The sequence below is a fragment of the Lissotriton helveticus genome, chromosome 2_1, assembly GCF_964261635.1.
Source record: "Lissotriton helveticus chromosome 2_1, aLisHel1.1, whole genome shotgun sequence".
NCBI lineage: Eukaryota > Metazoa > Chordata > Amphibia > Caudata > Salamandridae > Lissotriton > Lissotriton helveticus.
In genome coordinates, this window is record NC_136059.1 from 1,401,335,497 (window position 1) to 1,401,361,815 (window position 26,319).

The 26,319-nt window shown below is 42.2% G+C and overlaps 1 protein-coding gene across 1 annotated transcript in view; it reads right to left on the reverse strand.

Annotated features, from left to right (window-relative positions):
- Positions 1 to 10,411: 10,411 nt before the first annotated feature.
- Positions 10,412 to 26,319, reverse strand: part of LOC144819772 (neuronal acetylcholine receptor subunit alpha-7-like) — an 892,484-nt gene continuing 876,576 nt past the window's right edge. Inside the window, exon 11 of the mRNA XM_078677526.1 lies at positions 10,412 to 11,262. Coding sequence (XP_078533652.1) covers positions 10,738 to 11,262 — 525 coding nt within the window. The 3' untranslated portion in view covers positions 10,412 to 10,737. The remainder of the gene's footprint in view (positions 11,263 to 26,319) is intronic.

Sequence of the window (26,319 nt, forward strand, 5' to 3'; positions counted from 1 at the left end):
ATCAACGTCTGACTCAAGATCCTACTCCACATCTACTTGCTGAAATCAGAACTTTAGTAGATGAAGGGAATACTGAAGGTTGGATCACACCACAGGAAGCTAGATTTTTGGTAACAGAGAAACCCATCACCCCAGGCTTTTACTGTTTACCCAAAATTCACAAAGCCATTATACCACCACCAGGACGTCCCATAATCTCAGGGATTGGTTCCCTTCTGGAACCTCTCTCCACGTTTGTGGATTTTTTTCTTAGACCGTTGGTCAAGAAAATGCCGACATATCTTGAGGATACAGCGGATGTCCTTAGACTCCTACCAACTGTAGAATACAATGTAGAGACTGATCTGCTTGTTAGTTTTGATGTAGAATCGCTCTACACCTGTATACCTCAGCAAGACACACTAGATACCATCAGAAGTCTGTTGTCGGCAGAAGACCTCAACAGCATCACTCCTGTCAATTTCATTTTAGCATGTGCAGAATTGGCTATGATGAAAAACTTTTTTAAATTTGAAGACCAATTGTTTCTTCAAATTTCCGGGACCTCAATGGGGAGTGTCTTTGCCCCGAGCCTCGCCAACCTCTATATGCACCAATTTGAGCAACATCACATCCTCAACCATAGCAACCCATTTTTTGATGATCTGGTGCTATGGAAGAGGTATATAGATGATGTTTTGGTGGTTTGGCGGGGGTCTGTCATAGAGATCCAGGCTTTCCATCTATGGCTCAATGAACGGAATGAACATCTTAATTTTACGCTAGAGTACAGTCATGAGAGACTCTCCTTCCTAGATTTATCCATCTTTCCAGAAGCTGGTGGACTTCAGAGTGAGCTCTTCACGAAACCAATGGCGAGGAACTCACTTTTACTCTTCGATAGTCATCATCCACGTTACCTTATGGACAATCTCCCGGTAGGTCAATTTCTCCGAGTTAGGAGGAATTGTTCATCAAGGGACTTGTTTAACAAACATGCCAATGTATTAGCTTCTCAATTACAGGATCGACAATATCCTCAACATCTTGTAAAGAGAGCATGGAAACGTGCATCGAACAACAATCGTGAGGCATTAATCGAAATACGGCCATCTAAACCACCAATGGAACGACTCAAGTTTGTTAGTACATTCAATGCACTGTCTAACACCATCCAACAAACAGTTCGCAAACATTGGGGTATTCTGAATACTACTAATGCCAACATCCCCACACCTCTCTTTTCATTTAAAAGAGCACCTAGCCTGAGAGACACCCTTGTCCATACCAGGCCTCGGACTTTCAGTTCTGATAATTCAGTAAACTTATGGGATCTTCCACCTGTTTCTGGTCATTACCCGTGTGGATCATGCAGTGTCTGCCCTCAGACGGCTTAAACCAAGACAGTCGATATAGGCACAGGCAAAACGTGGATTCTCAAAAGACACACGAACTGTAATACTGACAATGTCATCTACATGATTACCTGCCCATGCTCCCTAAAATAAAATATATTGGTTACACTACTCGTAAAATTAAGTTGAGAATTGGGGAACACAAGAGTACCATCAGATGTCGAAAACAGGCTACCAAACTCACGAATCATTTCCTAGATGCAAGACACTCAGCTGAGGAAATGAAATGGCTAATTCTTGAACAGCCATATATTCCTCCTCACATCAATGACACATCTAAGTTTCTATTCAAGAAAGAACAAAAATGGATTTTTCTTCTTAGAAGCCATATCCAGGGACTTAACGATGATATACCGTGGTCATCACTCCAAAGACTTTTGTCCAGTCATCTGTATCTTTGAGATCAGTATATCATTTTTTGTGTGAGTGTGAATTAGCTCCTAGTACTCTATCCCTAAGAGCTATTAGGTTCCCCTACTGAATATCACAAGTGACATATTTTGCATGATAATTCTGTTTGCACATTTTGTTTGCTTATTTCATATTATAAATGTTCAATCAGAGTGTCAACATTCACAGTGACATTATACAAATATTGTTGCACAACACATATGAATATCAACAATTGCTTCCAAACAGACACATGTGTTTTGTCATCATAGCGCCCTCTTTGTGTTATTAAGCTTGGTTTCAGGGGCTATCAACCAGACCTGAAACAACATTTTTTCACGAAGAGACACTAACTTTTCAAAACAGCGCAGACACACGCGTTACTATTGCCTTGTTTTTATTGATTATGCACGGGATTCTATGGCGCATGCGTTCACTTCCAGCAACACAGCGCAGACGCATATTGTGACCACTGCCCTTGTCTTGATTGACTTGGCATTACTAGTTACAGCACGCGATGATTTCAGCACGCATGCGCATACAACTTGAATTTCATTGCGCATATGCATACCACATAGCGCCACTGTTGGCGCAAGCGCGCTTTAACTAACATTACATCACGCATGCGCGGTGTGTATAGTGTTCTCGTATGGCACCAGCGCGCTTAAACCTATCATTGCGATTCCTAGCGAATCACACCAAACCTTCAAACGAACTTGCTTACAGCTGAAACTGATTAACCAATCGACTTGGGTATAAAAAGACACGCGCGCCTAACTGTCATTTACCTCCACTCCCTCTCGGATGCTGGTGTAGAGGTACCGACGGACAGGTAGGACGCTTCATTTTAGCCTCAGGAAGCTACTTTGCCCTTGCCTTCTAAGACATCTGCGCTTATTGATTAGAGTGCTCTTGTGATTCACAAGGCAAGTTTAATTGAAAGACATTTTCTGTTAAGAAGGGAATTATCAGGCCAGGAGCAAAAAAGGTCAAGTAACAATTTAACATCCCAAACAGATTGATATTTAGGTCTGGGGGGTCTTTTAAGTCTGATACTTTTAAGGACCCTACAAACAATAGGGTTTTTACCTACCGTTTTACCGTTGACAATAGAGTGACCTGCGGAAATGGCAGACCTATAATAGTTAATGGATCTATAAGAGAGGCCACTGTCGAAAAGTTCCACGAGGAAATTGACTATATTAACGATAGGAGCTTCCACGGGATCCAGGTCCCTTTCCAAGCACCAACTAGACCATTTTTTCCAGATGTTATTATATCTGTAGTGCGTTCCGGGTGCCCAAGATTCTCCGAGGAGTGTAAGAGCAGATGACGAAAGTCCAGACAATTGGTTAGATTGCCTGACACCTTCCAAGCAAGAAGGTTCAGGCTCCCTGAAAGAACCAGGTGGTGATCTTCTCCGTTTGCGTTTAGGAGGAGACCTTGAGAGGCCGGGATTAGGAGAGGAATGTCGTAAGAGAGTTCCAAGGCTGTGGGGAACCAAGCTTGAGACGGCCAGAAAGGAGTTATCAGGACCAGGGAGCACTGTTCTTGTCTCACTTTCTGAAGAACCCTCTGAATCATGGCAAAGGGGGGAAAGGCGTAGGGTCTGAGAGGGGCCCAAGGTTGGAGAAAAGCGTTGACAGCGAGAGCACCCGGGTCTGGCATCCAACTGAAATACTGTGGAAGTTGGGAGGACAAGCGACTCGCGAAGAGGTCCACATCGAAGGGGCCCCAAAGGTCGGATAGGGAATTGAAAATGGTTGGATTGAGTTTCCAGTCGCTGAAGTCTACTAGGAACCTCGAGTTCCAGTCTGCGGAGAGGTTGGATTTCCCGGGGAGGTATTCGGCCCTCAGGGAGATCTTGTGTTCCAGACAGAACATCCAGAGTTTCTTGGCTAGGTCCGAAAGGTCAGCAGATTTCGTACCGCCAAGACGGTTGATGTACGAGACTGCGGAGATGTTGTCCATCTTCAGGAGGACGGATCTGCCTTGGAGAGATTGTCTGAAGCTCATGAGAGCATAGAGCCCGGCTGTCATTTCTAAGAAATTTATGTGGTGGGAGGATTCCGAAGGGGTCCATATACCACCAGTGTCCTGGTCGAGAAGACGAGCACCCCAACCGTGAAGGCTGGCGTCTGACTCGAGAACGAAGTCTGGAGATGAACCAAATATGGCTCTTCCATTCCAGGCGTCCAAATTGTCCAGCCACCAGGAAAGTTCCAGTTTGGCTTCTTCGTCTAGAGAGACTTGGTCTCCATACCAAAGTCCAGATCTGAGAGCTTTGGCTTTTACTCTCTGAAGAGCACGGTAGTTGAGGGGGCCAGGGAAGATAGCTTGTATCGAGGAAGAGAGTAGACCAAGGAGTCTGGCTAGTTCTCTCAGGGATAAGGAGTGATGTTTGAGAACAAATCTGATTTCCTTCCGGATTTTGGCAATCTTCTTCTTGGGAAGTAAGAGAAGACAGGTCGAAGTATCCACGGTGAAGCCGAGGAACTCCAAAGATTTGGAGGGTAAAAGGGTTGATTTTTCCCTGTTTATAATGAACCCAAGACCTTCTATGAGGTTCATAGAGGTTTGCAAGTCTTCTAGAATTTGAGAGTGAGATTGGGACATTATTAGTATGTCGTCTAGATAAATGATGAGACGAATACCCCTGGCTCTTAGGATGGAGACTATCGTTCTCATGATTTTGGTGAAACACCAAGGGGCGGAAGAAAGACCGAAAGGGAGGGCCTGGAATTGAAAAAGGCGATTGTCCCAGATGAATTGGAGAAAGGACTGATGTTCTATTGCCATGGGAATGGTAAAATAGGCGTCTTTTAAGTCCAATTTGACTAGCCAATCTCCATGGAGGAGAAGGTCTCTGAGCAGATGGATGCCCTCCATCTTGAAATGACGGTAGACGAGGTACTTGTTTACCTCTCGAAGGTTTATTACTGGGCGCCAACCCTTGTCTTTCTTTTTGACTAGGAAAAGGGTACTCACGAAATTTTTTTGAGACCAAGGGACCCCTATTATTGCGCCCTTCTTTAACATAGAGGAAACCTCTTCTTCGACGATTTCTAGATGCTCCGGAGAAAGAGTCATAGGATTGGGAGTGGTAGATTGCAAAGGAATCTCTGTGAAGTCTATTTTGAAGCCCTGAACTGTTTCTAGAACCCATGGATCTTGGGTCAGGGATTCCCAAACATGAAGGAAATGTTTTAGTCTGCCGCCGACTTTTGGAGGGGAAGAAGAAAGGGGTGCACTTACTTGAGGTGGTGTTGTTGGGAGCACCACGAGCGGGAAAGCCTCTTCCGCGTGAGCCTCTTCCTCTTTGCGGGAAGTACTGTCTGGAGTTGGAGGGGTAGAAGCCTCTACCTCTACCGGAAGAACCTCTTCCTCTTCCGTAGGTGAAAGGCCGGAAATTACCACGGCCGGAAGAACGGCCTCTTCCACCGGCCTGGCCAAAAACACGCTTCATGTTGTTTTGGGCTTTGTCTAAGGCTGTAAAGGTTGCCACGTACTTGCCGAGGGTTTTAATCATATCTTGTCCAAAGAGGAGGCCATTAGGTTTAGTTGTTGGCTCTTTCTCTGCAAGGTCCCCGAGTTTGGGGTTGATTCTGATGAGGACAGATTTTCTCCTTTCGATATTGAGGGAGGAGTTGGCATTGCCCAGTAGTACAATGGCTCTCTGGCTCCAACCTTTAATCAGGTTAATGTCTAGGGGTGTGTGGGAGATATGTGATTCCTCAGCGAGGTCTAGGATTCTGGTGAGGGGACCCAGAAGGTCAAGAAGGTAGTCTTGACATGTTTTAAGGGCTCTTTCTAGGCCTTTTCTTGGGTCCTTGCCTAGTTTGAATAGGAACTTGATTAAGTCGGGGTCTAGATTGGGAGTCTGGCAGACTTTCCCCTCAATGAATGGACGGGGGCACTCAGATCTCATGGTGTTACGAGATTCTCTTTGAAGGGAGTTTCTCAGCCATCTAGTGACAAACTTAGCTACGTGGTCGTGGGGGTACCACCTTTTGCTGTTAGGGTGGGAGATGTTTTCTGGGGAGAACATTTCGGCACCGAGAGGATCAAGGATCGCGTCCTTTGATGAGGGGGAGGAGTTCGCCTCTGAGGGAGGGTTAAAATCCCATTCATCGGTATTCTGCTCGTCAAGGTCTAGGACAAATTCGTCCTCAGGATCCAGGAAGAATTCGTCTTCCTCTGAACTAGAGTTGGCGCTTGTTAAATCCATGCCGCTATGGGCAACGTTACCTTTTGGGGCGCTTAGGCCTCCCATGCCCTTTGAGGTGCTTGGACCTCCCATGCCTTTTGAGGTGCTTGGACCTCCCATGCCTTTTGAGGTGCTTGGACCTCCCATGCCCTTTGAGGTGCTTGGACCTCCCATCTCGGATGAGGTAGCGCGACCTCCACTGGTATTCATACAGTGTTTAATTTTTTTGGTAGATTTGGAGTGATCAGCTTCCAGGTCTGAAGTGTCATCATCAGGTAAGAGGGACCTTTTATTGGACATAAGTTCACGGAATGTATTTAACATGCAGGTCCTCATCTCCTTCTGAAGGAAGGATTTGAGATTATCAGAGCTATGGTTGGGGGAGCTTGCCATGGCGTCGTCTGATTCTAGATCGGACATGACAGGTAAGTAGGATTACAGGGTTTGGAATTAGCTCCCTTAAGTAGAATAGTAGAGTTAGTTAATAAAACACCTCTCTTTTTTTTATCGGGGACCTAAACTAACTAAGGAGGGTGCAGTATTGTTATTATTTTTGAAGTTAGACTAGTTTAATCGAAGTCTGGAGGATTCGGAGCAAGGAACAGCTGTTCAGTAGGAGCGCAGTCGGAAAAGCCTTGAAACGGCAAACGCTCGAGCTGCAAGTGGTTAAAACGGAGGAATGGACCCTAGCAGGCACACAGCGTTGCGTTGCTGTTGCCAAGGGCCATTCCTCCAGTTTGGTTGAAGCCGCTTGAGCAGATGAGGGTGTCCGATGGCTTCGTGGGTTTGGCGTGAAGCGGTACACGAGGTACCGAGTCCGAGAAGGGAGAGGAGGTAGGGGTGTGCGCGAGGCGCTGAAAGGGAAGGGGACACGCGGGGAGCAGTGTATCGAGGGAGACCTAGTACGAGGGGAAATGGAAGGACAACCATAGATTGGAAGTCGAGGGGGGTGGGGGCGGGGGATCGCAGCGAGTGACAGCGATCGAGGGAAGAGTGGGGAGCGAGTCACACCACAGCTCCAGATTAAAAGGTGTCATAATACCATAAAACAGTAAGCATGTTCGAGAACAGTCACAGTATTAAAGAGAATAGACATTATATAGAAATATAGGCACCATATGAGAATACAAAGATAAACTGGCATAAATAGTAGTAAGGATTGAAGAGGAGTTACTTATCTGTTGTGAGCCGCATTCAAAAGAGGCTGATTTATCTTGGCACACGCCTTTTATGGACACTGTTATGTCATTTAGTTCTATTCTTAACCTTTGTGATGTAAGCGGCTGTGAGCTGCATTAAAAAGATTAATGCATAATGTAGCCTCCTGTAAAAAGCTCTGTGTGGTTGATTGCATGAAGGAATACGATTCCAGGATGTCTAATCTTCGACCCCCTGATGCAAATCAACTCCTCGTTTCCTACGTTAAACCCTTTAAACCCATCTCATCCTGCTCTATCGCAAGGTGGGTTAAATTGGCTATGAACTTCGATGGTATTGACCTTTCAAAATTTCAAGCTCATTCACTAAGAAGTGCAATGGCCAGCAAATCATACTGGTCAGGTGGTAAGTTGGATACTATCCTTAAAGCTGCTGATTGGTCTAATGCTTCTACCTTCGCTCATCATTATTGTAAACCAATTGAACATGTTTCTGATGTTGTGATTCAGGGCTACCAACATGCATAATGTAGCCTCCTGTCTTGTAATGAAATTGCGATTCTCCTATTAACATGACCAGAGAATCTGGATTTCATTAAAGACACGGAGGCTAACATTATCCCTCCCGTCCCTCCCTTGAGGGATATTGAGGATTAATTTGGTTTACAATGTTTTGAATGTTTCATACCTCTAAGCTTGCTTTTCTTTGCTTCTGAAGGTTTCCTTGTGCCCTTCTTGACTTACCTTATTTTCTTTCAGACAATTCGAATTGATGACCCGCATGGATTTTACAAGTTTCAAGTATACTTCCTTCAAGTTTCAAGATCTGTTCTTCGTTCAAAGCATTCTAAAAGAGGCTGATTTATCTTGGCACACGCCTTTTATGGACACTGTTATGTCATTTAGTTCTATTCTTAACCTTTGTGATGTAAGCGGCTGTGAGCTGCATTAAAAAGATTAATGCATAATGTTAGCCTCCGTGTCTTTAATGAAATCCAGATTCTCTGGTCATGTTAATAGGAGAATCGCAATTCACATTACAAGATTTCTTAAACCATGTTTTACAATAGTTCATCATTGCCTATCCTGCATGGTTTCCACCATGTTTTCATTTGAGGTTGAATCTCCTTTTTTATAACCAGGTTTTTGTCAGTAGAATATTGCAAACCAGTGATCTATTGCACTAAAGTACCCCTGATATTTTTCTGAGGTCCTTTGATTTTTCCTTTCTGACAGAGCGGGGCCTCCTTATTCCCGAGTGGGTGACCGGGTGAGGTGAGGCATATTCCCACATAACGCTGGGTAAGTTCAGTTATTTGTTGATCAACTGTGATTTATATACACCAATCCAGTAGTATTATATAAACTACTGCTTGACGGTGAGACTTTCTCTACCGTATTGTTAGTATGTTTGTTGTTTGTCTGTTGCATCCTTGAAACCATTTTTCACGCTATTGAGTTGTACACTTTTCTATCTTGTTTTAGGATAGACGGTATGACTGGATTATCACCAGTACACATCTGGGCTCAGAGCAACTGGTAGGATTTATCCATTATTAGTGTACAAATTCAGCATAATAATTGTAACTTCATTTACTTTAATTTGCAGTCGCAGTATTCACCAGGTCCTGAAGAAAGCTAGGACCAGTTGTCCATCTAGCTGAAACATGTCGACCAAAATACACCATGCCTTGGCATAGTTATTATTTAAAACTATTGAGGCATTGTTTTTAGTTTTGACCGTAGCTCCATACTGAATAAACTAATTTTTGGTTCTTTGAGTCAATTTTATCTTTCACTTTCACTTTTTCACGCGCACTGCACTCCATTGGCATCACTAGTGAGTCACTGTGGTCTAAAAATCTACAAAATCCATCTTTGCATCAATTTCAGGTGCCCTAAGAATTGGATTTATGATACATTTCCCACGTGACGATACTCCACCAGATGGGTGGGCTGATGGGAATTTTTCTTAGCCCAGTGTTATCACTATAGTGTCATTAATGGATTCATGGTTTCAGACTCAACATGGCACACTTACAGTAAATTTGACCAGGTTTCTTCTGTTTGTTTTGCTTGTAAATCCCCCCCTAGTCAAGAGAATTGACTTTGTTCTGGGTCCGAAGTGTACCATCGTAAGACAGTTAACCAGTGCTGCTTTCATATGTTTGATAGTTATATCTTCTGTGAGGCTGAAATTTCAGAGAAAGCTATTTTTGTGTTTAACACGGGTAGTGGTAGTGATGAAATTCGAGATTTGTTCGAGAACAGCTTTGTTGGTTCAATGTGGTCAGTTGTCAAAGAGTCTCAGAATCTGAAATTGGAAAGCAGATCCTCTGGAGAACTCCATCCTTGCAAAATGACTTACTGTACGCATACATTACAGAAAAACGTTTACAATAATACAGCATGCCACACAAAATTAAAGATAACACGAATGTAGTTTATTTTTATATGGACAATATCCTTCACATCTACAAAGTAAAGAGTGGGCTGATAATTTGTCACATGGAAAAAATGTAATTTACATTTTAAAAACGATCAAGGGGATCAACACAATTTATGACAGAATATCTTGAGTATGATACTCTATCGCAACGAATAGGAACGTGTCATTTGCAGCTAATAAAAATGGTCAATAGTACGTACTTGCCACTTTTACACCAGGATTTACATGAAAACAGTAACATGTTTGAATAAAAGTCCTTGGTCATGATAATCGCTAATAACTGAAGCCACTGATTGTACAAGGACAGAGCCCAATATTTGCCCTAGTAAGTTAACAATTCACTGGCATTTTGGGAACATTTTAGGCTGAATATAATTCTATCTTCTCGTGTTCTAAATATGTTAGCACTTATTTAGTTAAATTAAGATGAATAGTGGTTGTTTAAAAATTATAATACTTTCACTGAGTCAAATCAGAATAATTCACAATCCACTCTTTGGGGCAGATCTACAAGAAAGTGCCTGCAGTGTGGCACAGCAAGCCCTTTGCCAGCGCCACGCTGCAGCACTTTCAAAGCACAGAAATGTGACATATTTACAATAATATGTTGCATTCTTGTGCTTTCCCCTGTGCTAGCGCACAAACAGCTGCCATGCACTGGTGTAGGCACCCTTGCACCATGGTGCAAGGATGCCTGCGTCATGGGGAGATTGTTTTTGTGCAGGAAGGGGCACCTTCCTGCACAAAAACAATCATTACAGGCATTTTCCTCTTTCAATGCGTGCTGTAGAATGCAGCACGCACTGAAAGAGGAAAAAGCGAGGAGAAATGAAAACAATTCTCCTCGTTGCGCCATGCTAAGCCACGCCGCCCCTAGGGTGGCGTAGCATTCTAATGCATTTCTAGGTTTAATATTTCACGTAAATCTGGAAATGAGTCAGGTTACATGGGTATTGTGTGGGAACATCCACAGCAACACGCATGGAATGCCCCTTTCACGCAAAGTGCTGCGTGTAAAGGAGCCGTATTTACAAGGGCAGGAAAAGCCATCCTGTGTGCCAGTGGGCCAGTGAAATGCGCCGCTGGTGCATCACGAAATATGATGCACTGGTGGCGCAAGGGGCTTATAAATCTGCCCCTTTATGCAAAATCCTTTGAAACAGCTTCTATAAAATTTGGAGCTGACATTAGTACTGTGATCGTGCAAATGATCGCAAAAAGGGAAAATGCAACAAGACAGAGTCGGTCAATTACAGCTGCTGCAAATTTCCACTCGCTGCAGATTTCTTCTCCTTCATCTTGTTCTCTAAAGCGCTTAGCAATATACTGGACTTCTTCGAGGATCTTGGCAATCTCTGGAAAACTTTCCTTCAGGGTTTGCTTCTGAACTGGGTCGGCGTCTTTAACGGCAGAACATATTTTTTTGCCACAGTGAGCCACAAAATCAATGTTCGCTCGACAGCACGGGTTTTCCATGGTGTGATAACTGCAATAGATGATATTCCCGTTGGTGGTTGTGTGTCCTGGGAGCGTGTTCATTTCAATGCTGCTCGTGCTAGGGCGATGCTTGTGATACTGGCATTTACATGGAGACGGCCTTTTGATCTCACCAGGTTTTCTCATTCTCAAAAACCAAGAACACCAGTTCAGTAAAATAACACGTACCTTAAAGAAAGAAGAAGAAAAACACATTATATCACCTTTATATCTTCTTTTGCAAAGTTCAATCTATTTTTGTTGCAATACGATGTTATGTAAAATGGACTTGCAAAGGGCAACGGTGGCTCATGGGTTCTTGCCGCCCTAAACTGTTTATACGTAATCGATAAGTGAGATATGGAGATGTTACAAATTTCAGATTAATATTGAACAGATACGTTTAAACTGTTTTTGAATTGAGTTGACGGAGATTGAATGCAAATATCAACAGTACAGACATATTTGAAATCATGTTTTGTATCAAACAATGCTGTTTTTTTACAGATATGAAAGGAAGACGTGAAAATGAGAAATAGTACAAGTTAAAAAAAAGTAGAATAACATTACTGCAGTAAAAAGAAAAAATACAAAGGTTGGGACGTCGTATTTGATAGTTCTTGAATCCACAGCATTTGGTTCATTTACTTTTATTAAGAGTACCAATATAGCACAGATTGACCCTGGAGAGCAGCAGAACCCTTTAATATGTCAGGAATTAGAAACATTTGGGGCTACCGATACAAGCATAGGTACAATTGTAAAACAATAATTATCTACTTCAAAATTTCCATTATATGTCTATGTCGGTTCCACATATAGGGCCTAAATACTGCACTAATGCACAGTCTATAGTTATTCCCATTATCATTCAGAGTATTGATCACTTGCTGTTCTAGGCAACAAGTCAAGGCATTTATGTTTTTATTTCTATCTTAATACTGTTATGTGTGGCTCCTGGATGCACCTAATTGAGGGGGATGTGCTATCCTTTTACTATCCTTTTACACCGTAATACAAAGCATTGAGAGATTTGAAAAGTTTACGTACATTAATATTTAACATAAAATCATGTTTAATATTTATTTACAAGTCAAACAAACTTTTATATTTTTGCCTAAACTTTACCATGTAGTTATCTCCGCCCTGACAGTGGAGTCTGCCGATGGTAAATTATGTGGAAAATTAGGAACAAATTATTCAACTTCAAAATACATATTAAATACATTTTAAGTTAAATATAAATGCTAAGTTTTTTTATACCTTTATTTTAAATGTAAAACACAATAAAACAAACGATAAAGCATTATTAAATTAATTTTGAAAAAACGTTAATTAATGTATATAAAGTGAATGTAAATTATTGTTCTTAAGTTTTAAAATAAAACATAAATTCCCACCTAAAGAAATATAACGTGCTTAATTTTTTTTTTTACAAATTATGTATACGATTAATTAAAATCAATTTTATTATTTCAATAACATTTATCATACATTTTTAAAATTCAAAATAGATTATTAAAATGATTTACAATTAACTATTAAACATACTTTTTATATATTTTTCGAACAAGAATATATATTTATTTATATTTCATCCATTTTAATAAATACATTTATTATTGTTTCCTAAGGGGTTTCATTTAAAGTCTCTACTGTAATTTTCTATAAGAGGGTGTTGCAGTACCATTGGCCATGTGTAGTCCTGGACTTACTATTAGGTTTTTTTAAGTACTAACTTACATGCAAAGTTTGTGAATAACAAAAAGTATTAAACTTATTCTAAAGTGTAAAGTCTCTCTAAAGTGTTTTTTTGGCCTTGTGATTCAGGGCTATAGTGACTGAGAGATTGTGCTAAATAGTATAACATTGGTGCCTCAGGCAAGAGTCTGATTGATGCACCAATGAAACCGATACATGAAATAAAAATAAACAAGAGCACTTAATACTGAAATTTCATGATTCAGCATACACCAAAGGATGTGTGGCATGCCCCACACTTCTACTTGCCAAAAAAAGTATATAGTAAAACATTTAGAAGAATCATTCATCCTTTCCTATAGGGGCATCCAGTTACAGTATGGGAAGTGAGAGATATTTATAAAGTAAGACTCTGTATAGTTGATAAAGGGCTAATATAATTCTAATGGCTGTGACGCTACAACACATTTTAATATACTCCTGTGGGTGAGAACACTGCTTACACATATTTATATTGAGAAACTTTACAAATTCCAACTATTCTGTTCTATTCTATTGGATTCTATTTCCTTGGTCTATCATAAGTGAGTGATCCCTAGATGATCAACCACAACTGTAGTGCTGTGTGGATTGGACTTATTCATATCAGATTTTGATTTATTTAAAATATACCTGATGATATTCGTATAAAATCCACAATTCTCTATTCGAAAAGGGATCCGAGTTTAAGACGTAATGCTTACCACTATCACTGTTGAAAGATTGAGTGTAGCCATTCAACCATAGATTGCTAAGGAAACTAAGGTCATGTTCAGGCTTCTCACCTGTTCAGATCAAGTCATAGAGTGTATGCCAGCAGCAGTATCAAGCACATAAACAATAATCAAACATCAAAATAAAGCAGAAGATCATAGTCTAGATAGAGATTTTGTTTCTCTCTCCTATCTTGTAGTACACAGAGACATTTTATGGTCTCTGAAAACCTTAACTATAGCTCAAATTTCTAAAATACATTATGATGATTGTATTACCTCTGAAGAAGTACTCAAACCACTATTAATGCCTTGTACATATTTATATTGTACTGTTCTTATACTATTACTGTTTGATCTTTAAAATCACTTGTACAATTCTTCATCATTAAAATACCATTGGAATTTCAATTAAATTAAAAAACACTTTATTTCGGCCACCAGGACCATAAAGAACAATTCATCACACAGCTGCATACGTAGTAAAACAATAAAAAAACATACATTTTCCTAAAATCACCTGCAATATATATTTACATACAGTTATGAACCAATATATAAATAAATACAACATATCATTCAAAAAATTGAATATTGCAAGAAATAACCCAGATAGGGCAAGTATAAGGCAAACTGAAAGTTGGACCGTTAGACAGGTGATCAACCTAAGGTTTTCTTGCATAGCACCCACATTACTCCCAAACATTTTGCAACAGTAATGACTAGTGGAATATAGAAATATGATCTGAGAATACGGAGGGCATCCTGATGATTCTGTGCACCTAGTGACCTACATATCAGTGCCAGCCATTTGTGCTCGGTGGATAAATAGCCTGGACAGGCGAACATTGCGTGTGAAACACTTTTCATCAGATGGTCACACGAAGGGCAAGTGCTACCCTTCCAATCTGCAGTAAATTACCTACAGGGCAGGGTACCTATACGAAACTGGAAATAAAGTTTCCTAAGTAAGTGGTCTGTTATTATATCCCAGAATACTTCTCTCCTCTACCGTATATTGATGTCCATATAGTCGCTTGTCAGCTTAGCAGTAGCTGATTTCTGAACAACCTCGTCATCTGCGTGCGACCAGTATTTCATTTTGAGCTCATCTTTGTAAGGAAAAACAGATGTGTTGGGTTGGTTCTACAAATCATGAAAGCCTAATGAATGTAAGGCTGTCTTCATATTTGAAAGCCATGGAAATGAGGAAAATTGGCCAGCCTTCATGACATCCCATAGGCTATGTCTGTGTGTTTGTGCCGCCTGACTGAGGTGGGTTACCAATCTAGTGTTTGTTTTCCAGCGACCCCAGCTTTTGGAGAGAAGCCTGGCACCGAGGGTGCTCTACACCACCCCCTAAACCAGTTAGGACCAGTTTCCCCAGACGCTTCTAGAAGCTTCTGGCACTGTCTGGTAGGTGGGGTGAGGGGCGTATAAATAGCGGAGCTGGGATGCCATGTGCTCAGACTGAGCGTGGACCTGAATGAGAGGGGACACTCTGCCAGGAGGTACTGCCGCATGGGCCTGTGTGCTGGCCCCTGTTACCCAACTGTACCCCTCCGCTGTCCACCGGGCTAGTGGGAGCCCTTTGCTGGAGTGGAGATTGCGGTGCCAGGAGGAGTGCCACTTTATGCGAGATGACTGCATCTAAGAGCTGCTGTTCTGTACTGATGAGTGCCCACTGATTGCTGATCTGGCCCAGCATTGCCTGCCTGCTCTACAGCCCTAGCACCTCATGAGCACTATTGTCTGTCTACCTGCACTCCAAGGAGCTGAGGAGCGTTGGCGCTACCTTCTTCTGTGGGGCCCTGGACTTGTGAGGTCCCTAGCGCCTTTGGGAGTGCTATTTTCGAATGGACTGTGCTTTCCTGCCGCCCTCCAGCGCCGTGTGGGCACCATTCCCTACATTGCCAGAGAAGCGGAGCACTGTCTGTTGTCCCTGGAGCTGTTGGGCCTCTCTAGCGCCTGGTGAGCGCTGCCTCCAGCACCTGCCCAGGAGAAGGTGCGTGGGACCTGCTGTGCGTGCTGCCAGGGAGAGCTGGTTATTGTCAATACAGGGCTGTGCTGCTAAAGCACTATATAGTCAATTCCCCGCATTTTTGCTGCAGCTTGATTCTGTGGGACCCTGAAGGCATTCCTGGGACCTAGCGCCTCGTGGGCACTACTGTCTTGTGTGGGACTCAGGATCCTCACCAGCTCCCTAGCGCCTTGAAGGCACGATTTTCGTGGTTGCCAGAGGAGGAGTGACGCTTGCAGCGCTGTGCTGGCAAAGCGCTATATTTGGTGGCCTGTACTTCTAGGAGGTGAGGAGCTGATACCTGCAGCGCTGTGCTGCCAAAGCGCTATTTTATTCTGGGGGACCCTGGACTTGGGAGGTCTCTAGAGCCTCGTGAGCGCTACAGCTGTGCCCCAGAAGAAGGTGAGGAGCGTGGGCGCTACTTTCCTGTGTGCTGTATTTCAAACCTCCCCCCCAAGGAGAAGGCCAGTGGGACTGCCCATGTTATTGCCAGAGAGAGCCCTGCAGCCACCGAAGAAGTGGGAGCAGTGCGTGATCCATTCCGGCTGCCCCCATCGCCTGCCAGCCGGTAGGGGCCTATCGGGGCACAGTGGTGGTGCCCAGAGATTGCGCAAGGACTCTAGAGAGCCCGGTGAGTAGGACTCAGTCCCAGCTTGGTAGGGGTGAAGTCAGGGCACATTGTCGGTGCCCGCCCCCCTGTGGCTGCCCAGAGGGCCCGTGGTTGCTTTGGAGGCATTTCCTCGTGAGTCCCAGAGGGGGGACTCCAACGAACGAGTGGTCTTTTGGGGGCACATTTTGAGTAAAGAGAGGCCCAGAGCGGAGCCCCCTAGAAGTGTCAGTACTGATTTTGACAGATGCACCCTGCAGGACCGTGGAGAGCTCCAGCGTTGGGGGCATTGGTAATCTGAGGGCCCCAGGAGGGGGGCTCCCTAGGCGCCCCGACGCCAGAGACTAACCTGCAGTGTGGGAAATGATGTTTGCGGTTACAATGGATGCACCCCTACGCTAATGTTCTGCCCCAATGTTCGCAGTGGTGAGATGCATAATGGATCTGGTGATGCCCAATGCCCATATTCATGCCTAATGTGATGTATGCTCACATTTATGCCTGCTGATAATGTCTTTAGGCTCATAACGTTACCTACTGCTTTTCCCTCGGGGTTGCCATGCTGATGTATTCCTAGGCCTAATCTATTCATGCCTAATGTCTTCCTTAATGGTTGCAGTGCTGATTTGATGCCTGACGTCTTGGTTATGTTCCCAGGCCCACTTGGATTCATGCCATGCTAGTTTCATTCAAGGCCTAATGCAAATGAGGCTTTTTGCTAATGGCATGCATAATGTGTTTATGCTATGGGAATGCGCACATTGCTGATGGTGTTATGCATGATGTACTAGGCCTTATGAGTTCTGATGCATAAGGAGTTTTCATGCCTGCTGTTATATGCCTACTGTTTTCCTGCCTATTGATAAAGCCTGAGGTATTAGGGCTCATGGCGATGCCTACTGCATGTGATTCTGCCTATGTTGATGACATGATGTTTTCATTGCAGGTTATATACCAATGCTAATGTGCATGTTTAATGTGATGTTCACAGGTCTATGCCTACTGCAGTTGTTCCGGCCTAATGCTCTATGTTAATGATAATGTTTTCCCCTAAGGCTGGCTGCTGATGGGTTTGCGTTCAACGTTTATGATTTTTCCCCAATGCCTGACAACGTCTTTAGGCCTAAGGTGAGGCCTCATGACCTGCAAGCATGATTTCATTTCAGGCCTAATGCCAATGTGTTCTTATGCTGATGGACTTTACATTTATTCTAGTTGTAATTGCGATGGTTCTGGCAGTGGCCCGAGTGGCGCTGCCCTGTATATAATCCCCTGTAAATATTGACCTGGCGCCAGTTGCCACAGTGCAGAGGTTACTGTGGTTATCCTGTGTTTTACATAATACAAAAGTTATTCTTACATAACCTTGTGTAGCGTCTCTTTGTAGTGTGCCTGGTGAGTCACCTGTGTGTGCTGCGCTGATGCTTTACACATTTCCTCCGGAGTTTGGCCCACCCGCTCTGCACCACGCTACCCCGTTTCTAACACCCTGTCTCTTATTTGTAGAGGATACGTTGCTCATTTTGAAAGCCCCAATGGGCATTCAAAAGGTTTTAACCAAGTTTGCAACAGCCTGTAAAGAGCGGGCCAATATATTAACTGCTCAAAAACTAAGTTCATAGTCTTCAATCCATACAAGTCAACTTAGGGGAAACTGAGGCTAGGCGTGCAATACCTAGATCAGGTCAAGGTATTTGACTATCTGGGAGTCAGAATTAGCGAGAATTTGACATGGACTCACCAAATCCAGAAGAGTGTGTTTTCATTGCAACATGCAGATTATGCAACAGCAAAGAAAGTCAAAAGATCTCCTTTTCGCCCAATTTCTCTAATCCTAGAAATACATCAGGCCAAAGGGTGGGGTGCAGCCTCATATGTGCCAAATTGTGGTGGCTGGAGTATCTTAACCAGCTAGAAGTAGCAGAAAATAAATTTTTACGTGCAATTTTAAACCTCCCAATGAACATGCCACTAATGCCACTCCGCCTTGATCTAGGTCTAAGGTCTATTACCCATTCAGCTGTTTTAAAGGTGCTTATGTTCTGGATAAGACTTTAGACCAGTAATACTCAGATTCCGGTAAAGGAGGCTGTGGAGGAATTATTAATGCTCCAAAGGCAAACAGGGCGACTGGTCTGGTTTAAAAAAGTATGTAAATGGTTTTATAAATTGAGGCTTGGGTTTATGTGGGATAACCAGCAGTGTATTACTAAAAGAATGGGTTCCCAGCTTAAAAAAAAGATATTGGGATTTTATTGATTCATCTTGCACTGAAACCAGGACACTTAGCACTTTATCAACCCGATTTTTAGACATTAAAAGTTGTTTTAAGTTTGATCCCTATATGGATGATGTTGAACCTCATAAGGCACGAGCACATTATATACAGTTTAGAACAGGGGTTCTCCCGCTAAATGCTATGAAAAGCAGCTGGGTGAACACAACTGTAACTTCATTGTGCCCCTTTTGTAGCACTAGCCCTGAAACCTTGGAGCACTTTATATTCCTCTGCCCATTCTATGCCAATCTGAGGAAAGTTGGACTACCCGGGCAGGATGTATGACATTACAACGCATGCTTTTACCACGCATGCCTTTACAACGCAGTTTTTACAACGCATGCTGTTACAACGCATAGCGCTTAGGGGTGCTGGATAGTGAATAGTTTAATTTACTATTCCAACTCCAGTCCCCGTGGGTAGTAGGGAAGGTGTTGGAGAGTAAATTAAATCCATTCCCTATCCTAGAGCGCCCCCAGCACAATGCGTTGTAATGACATGCGTTGTAATAGTTGCGTCGTAAAGGCACTGCGTGGTAAAAGTTGCGTTGTAAAGGATGTTTCCCACCCCGGCCTGTCGGTGATGTCTTTTTCACACCCCACAGATGCATTACATGTTTTTAGATCAGACACAACAAGGTGGCTTGGTTTTTTTTGTTATCAAGATATTTGCTCTATGCCTGGTGGCAGAAGTCTAAACCTGGAATAAGATTTTGATGTACGAGTTTGGATATTAATGGGGAAGCAAGTATCAAGACCTCTCAGAAGGACTGTAGTGTCAAACTATGGTTGTGGATTAACCTGACAGGACTGATGCTTTCTTCTTTTAACTAATTTTAAAGCTTTTAGAATTTTAAAGTACCTATTTTCGTTCCCAATTCTACCTCTATCTATAAAGATTTAAATGAGTATGACGTTGATGTTTTCCTCTTAACTTTTGCTACATGTTTTAACAGGAAATATGCATGTTTTTTTTATTTATTTATAGGTATATGATCATGCAATTGATCAAATAAACGTTTAAGTCCTTTTTAATAATTACTTTACAGATTAAGGGACATTGAGTTTTTATGAACATATTTTTCAAACTGAGGCATTTTCTTCACCCTTATGAGCAACATATTTTGATCCAGCTTGCTTAAAAGGATTTAACATGTAAATAAATTACGCCTTTGAAGCGTTAGTTTATGAATGGTTTCACACAGATCCATGTACAATTCTTATTGGAAATTAATTGAAAATTAATTCTACTTTGAAGCAAGCATAATCCTGCAAAGAGACAAAATGCCCTAGTAAGGAATAGCAGTTTCAGTCCGTATTTGTGAAAAGTACTAAGTGGACCACTTATTTTAATCTCTGGAATTTATTTAACCTCCTATAAAATGTGTTCTACTTGATATCAAAGCAATATACATCAGCCACGTGATCATATATCGCTCTTCACACAACAACAGACTACATTTCTGCCCCACAGATATTTTTTCTTTGTTTGTGTGGTCTAATCAACAGCCCTGAAGAAGTCTCAGTTTCAACAGACAATATGCTCAGTATGTAGCAATTGTGGAAGTGGAAGAATAAGTACTTATACAAGCATCTTTGTGTATTGTTCTAATTGGACAAAAAGTACACTTATTGGTAATTATAGAGCACCTACTACGCCTGGTGGGGCAATACACCGCTTTGTGAGCAGGCAAAATGCAACTCTGGGTGTTTCAGTGTCAGTGTTACTCAAGCACAATATTACCAGTTCATCATGATGTTTCCATCCATGCAATTTGTCATGCAAATGTTTAGTAATTCTAGCATGTTTAGCAGGTACAGGGGCATCAAACTGCAGGACTGTGAGAGACCGGGTGCATCATAGTTACTTACAGCAGTATATTATTACCCTATTAATTATTTGAATTGCAGCTCAATAAACTACTTGATACACCTCTGTTAGGAATAATGGAGTCTAAGTACATCCTTGCTCTGAACATTAAAGAACCATGGGGATTAAATTGCAATGAGCAAATGCATGTATATTTGTAATGTTTCACCTTTGGATAGGTTTAATGTTGATAGCAGGATAATCCCGTCTAGCCTAACGTGTTGGTGTGATCCAGCTGCTACCAGGTTCCAGTGTTTCCATGTAATTGTTATGCTTTGTATTCTTTGTGCTTCCAGGTACCTTTGAAAAATGAAGTCTACCTGTCTGTCGGGTGAGCTGCCCACTAGGGCAAGACTCCATTCGTTTTACAGACAACTGTGTTAGACGTCCACATGAACATAATGAATTTTATTCTTATTATTCTTATTATTGTACTAGGTTTTTTACATTTTTCGTGATTCAATCATATTTACAAATGTTTATATTCATGACAGGAAGGAATTGATAACAAACACAAGGAGATGATGGACAGAGTGCTGAAACCTTTGAAACACTCACCCCAAGTCACAGATCTGGGTTGAATCCATCATCATTCTTCATGGGAACAGTCCAGCCCGAACTGCTAAGCCATGTCTTCCCTGGACTGGTAACAAGCATCCTGGGACCGGTTTCGGGCTAACAGCCCTCTTCAGCCAGGCTAGCTAGAATCCAGTGGCAAAGTGAGCAAGGGACCCACGTCTGGGCATACCCTGCCAACTTAGGACAAACAAAGCAAACACAGGAGATGATGGGCGGAGTGCTGAAACTTTTAAGACACTCACCTCCAGGCACAGATCTGGGTTGAATCCATCATCATTCTTTAGCTCACTCTGCCACCCCAGTTCAGACACAGCTATAGGCAAATCAGTCTTGACCCTGTGCCTCATGGTGACAGTCCAGCCTGAACTGCCAAGCCATGTCTTCCCTGGACCAGAAACAGGCATCCTGGGACCGGTTTCGGGCTAACAACCCTCTTCAGCCAGGCTAGCTTGAATCCAGTGGCAAAGTGAGCAAGGGACCCACGTCTGGGCATAACCTGCCAACTTAGGGTGAACAAAGCAAACACAAGGAGATGATGGATGGATTGCTGAAACTTTTCAAACATTCACCCCCAGTCACAGGGCTGGATTGAATCCATCATCATTCTTTAGCTCGCTCTGCCACCCCAGTTCAGAGACAGCTATATGCAAATCAGTCTTGACCCTGAGCCTCATGAGAACAGTCCAGCCCAAACTGCCAAGCCATGTCTTCCCTGGACCGGCAACAAGCAACCTGGGACTGGTTTCAGGGTAACAACCCTCTTCAGCCAGGCTAGCTTGAATCCAGTGAGCTGAAGAAATAATGAAGGATTCAACCCAAATTTGTGACTGGGTGTGAGTGTTTGAAAAGTTTCAGCACTCCGTCCATCATTTCCTTGTGTTTTCTTAGGAAGGAATTGATGTAATTTGTTGATTATAAATGTTAGACAATATATTTTCGGATGAAGAAATGTTGCACCTGGAGGGATATTTTCTAAGTCTATGTTTATGTTGCAGAGTGGGAGTATTTATTGCACTTTTGAAATGGCACCCCTCATCGTGACCAAGGCTGATGTTTTAATCTTGGAATTGTTATGTACCATTCAAGGACCCTAGTGTAATTTTCCCGATTCATGCTCATATATAGGTATAAATTACCCGATCCTTATATAGGCATAGAAATCATTACCATATTTAGACTGAGCCTATGCAGCCCAAATACGGCATGGCTACTTCCACTAAGTTCCGAGAATCAACAACGATTTCTTAGAAAAACCTGCCTTCAGCAGCTAGGGACTTCCCCTTGCCTGAATACTAATTTATATAGGAAATCATGGAGATTTCAAAGAACTGAGTCTTTGATGACGTTATCATGTCCAATCATACGTCAAACTCGGCACCTTCAAGGTATAAATATGCCTACATTTGCCCAGAAAAACACACAGTGGTTTGGGGCAGATTGACTATCTACTTGCCCGACGCGCCCTGCTGCAGCATTTGCCGAAGTAAGCCGACCCTCCAGCTGACGCACTGAGAGACGCTGTCTTTTCTCCTGCTGAGAAATTCAGCACCAGTGTTTCCAAGCTACCCTTGCGGATTGCTGGGAAATCGAGTCCTGAGAGAGAGATACAAGACCTCCTTCATTCTAAAACCAAGGTACGGAGCTGATTAGACCCGTAGAGCATTCTTAGATAGATTCTTGGCAGAAGAAATACTCAACTTAAGCTACACCTCACTTACTTCTTCCCCTCGTACTAGACTTAGGTTAGGTACACCGGGGTAGGCGTATTTTAGAAGCACCAGTTGAGTACTTTCAGTTATTATTTTATCACTGTATGTATTTTATATATTTTAGGCATTTTATGGCTTAGAAACCATATTATGCTCTTACAGTACTATTTTATAATACTCTTCGTATTATATGCCTTGTACTTTATAACCAGTATTACGATTGTAACAGTACATTTCTTATGCTTGAGAAAGAAGACTGTTCAATAAATACTTTTTATTGAAAACGCCAGTCTCTCTATTTTCCCAGCATCTCTGGTGAAACGAAGCATGCACGATTGACTGAGTAAAATAGCCATCTATTGTTTCCGCGACTCTAGAGATTGATTTCTTATTCTTGTGAAACAAAGTTGTCATGTTTATGCGGTTGTCAGAAACTAATCCCTTCTTGTGAATTCGAGAAAGTTTCTAGTGACCGCTGAGCTAGCTGGCACTCACAATTAAGTTTAATATATTCGGTAGAGACCTAGTCAACCTCAGTCCTACATCTAAACTACAGGATATATTATTCCAATGCGCCGAGCCTATTGGGAATATAGGAACTACACTACATGGCGCCCAACGTTTGGTAAGGCGATAATTTAACGCTAGATACTAGAGCAACTCAGTCGTGCTTTTCACACAGACCCCTTTTTCCCCTAAAACACTCCAATAGACGTCTGGAGTGGGTAAAAGGGTAATATCCGCCAAAACTGAGTAGGACGCAAAATCCTATGCATTAGTTTTTGGTCTGTTCAACGTTGAAGGATACAGTGTTCCAAAATATTGTGCACCTAATCTTTGTTTCCTTGAAACTTGTTCTGCAAACTCTTCAGTCAGGAAAATAGTGACTAGTGATGAAGAATTAGCTGCAGCTGCAGCACAGGCAGTTTTAGATGACAGAGATCTCCTACAAAATGACCCGGGTGTTATAATCATCCCGGTAAATGTAAGAAAAACTATAACTTACAAATTCATAAACAATGGAGTATCATCGAGAGGTGGTAAACTAATCTTTGTTATAGAGGCACATGAATATCGGCAGACAGAGGTATTCTATTCATGCATTCACTTTCCCCCAGCAGATGGAGGAACACACGAGGTTCACTACTACAAAGTAGAGGAACCTCCAGAGGAATACGTTCCTTACGAGAACGTTGAAATTCCATTAACTTACCAAGAGCATCAGCTCTGGATTAAAGGCGCCCTACAACATCAAAATCCCATTACCAGGCTCGGTCCACTAGGTAGACCAGGAGCTACATGGCCGGTACTAGCCAACTACACACCACATCCTGACATTGAAAACATGACAGGTCGAGAACTGTTAGCTCCGTTGAAACAGTTAATTAAAATACATAGACAATTGGTTCAATATGTCATGCGGACCTTAAAAGTCCAACCTACTGTAAGGATTCCACAGCACACCCCTCACCAGGGGAACACAAACAAAATCACACCACAGACTATACAATCAGTCATTGGTAAATTGCCCGCAAAGAGGGAACAAGTTCCTTTTTGGCTAGCACAAAAAATCACTCAGATAGAGGCAGTATTCCCTGATAGTACACCTCCTGAGAAACACGGAATTATGACAATCTGTTTACCAATAGGGATAGCACCACATGTGGAGGACTGTGACACTTGGGGAACAGTCTTTGCTTCAAACTACACAAAAACACCTCGTGTCCAGTCTATGGCGGTAATACCAGATGTTCTGAGATAGATTCAAAATGAATACGGTCCAGAACCGGCCTTAAATCTGGGTATGAAATTACTGAAAGATTTCAAACAGGTCTCGGCTATACTATTAGACAACATTAAAGGTGAAGCAGCATCTGTGGCAATCCGCCAAAAGCTAAAAGAAACAGATATAACAGACCAACCATATGAGCTTGCAAGAATTATTGAAAAATCATATGAAGAACTAGGTAGAGATAGTTTGGGTGGTAAACCATTAAAACCCCAACTAACAGAAAATCCTGAAAAGGTTTTTATTAAAAATAATCTCACTACTCATAAAAAGAAGTGGGAAAATACTAAACAGACACTTCCTTAAGAGAAATGTTCTCAGTCCAGAGGAAGATCTCCCCAACGGGGAGGTAGGTCTCCACAACGGGAGCCCTCTGAAAAAAGATATAACCTTAGAAATAGAGATAATGTGAGAAAACCTGATAGATATCAAGATACTGATACACGTTCCTCTCGTACCTTTCAGACTTCCTCGCAGAAATCCAAGAGGAGAGGACAATCAGAACAAAAAGAAGAACGCGTGAAGTCCAAAGACGAACATCATGTTCCAAAAAATAAGAAAACTCAATTCACCAAGAAGAAGGTAGCAAGCGTAAAAATCAGACATGCCGAGGATCTTTAGGACATAATTTAAGAACGGGGAGTGGGCCCAGACAATGCTAGACAGCGCAGCAGAAGTAACCATAGCTCGCAAGATCCTGAAGGATCATCTGGAGACAGAGGACTTGAATGAATCCATTCAAGTTGAAACTGCCAACACCAGGGTTAGTGTACCCCACAAGTTATATGAGATAACACTCCGGATGGAGGGGGACATTCCTAGAAAAATAAAAGCACTCTTTTGGGAGAAGGTATCAAAGGGTTATGACATTCTTCTAGCTGAACAAGACTGGCCACCTGAATTTGTCAGGGAGTGCCCACATGGCGATGAGATAATTATGCCAGCCTTCTCAAATCACATTCCAATTCATAACAAATACACATATGCCAGGAAATGGGCAGTAGCCCAAGCTCCAGCATTATATAAAAATCACGTAGGATGGGATGAGGATTTTCCTCACCATAAAATCCAGTTAAAAAATCAGCCTACAGCACAAAGGCAATATCCTGTTAAACAGGAAGCTAAAAAACAAGTCAGGGAGATTTTAAATCAACTTGAATACCAAGGGGTGATTGAAGCATGCATCTCGTCAATGAACAATCCTTTGTTTCCTGTCTCCAAACCAGACAATTCATATCGTCTAGTTTTTGATTACAGACATTTAAACTCCTGTTGCAAAACATTTGCAGTACAAAATGCTCACAGTGCAGCAATGATGAATAACATTGTGCGGAAAAAATATAAAACCACATTAGATATTTCAAATGGGTTTTTCTGTCAAAACATTGCACCTGAAAGCTGGCATTTGACCGCTTTCTCAATAATGGGGACACAGCGACAATTTTGCCATCTCCCCCAAGTATTCAAGAATAGTCCAGGGTTATTTTCAGCCAGAGTAACAGAGTAACTACAAATGTATGATGATGAGGAATTATCTTATGTCGATGACATCTATCTTACAGACGAAGATTTGGACGTGTACTTGAAAAGAGTGATCACCATAATACTTGGGTTCGCTTCCGAAGGGTACAAATTCAATTTTAAGAAATCACAAATTGCCCACCTCAATGTCCTATTTCTAGGCTAGGAGTTATCAAGTGAAGGCAAAAGCCTGGCAGCAAACTTCCTAGAGAAATGTGCGCTACTCCAACCTCCAAGAACGCTGAAAAACCTACAATCAATTCTAGGTTTCCTGAATTTTGGCAGAACGTATGTTCTGAATTACGCAGAAAGGGTTAAACCTCTCTACAAACTAATCAAACCTGATTTCAAACCAACAAATTGGACTCAAAACCATACAGATATGTTGCCTTCATTGTAAACAGATATGTTAGCAAAAACA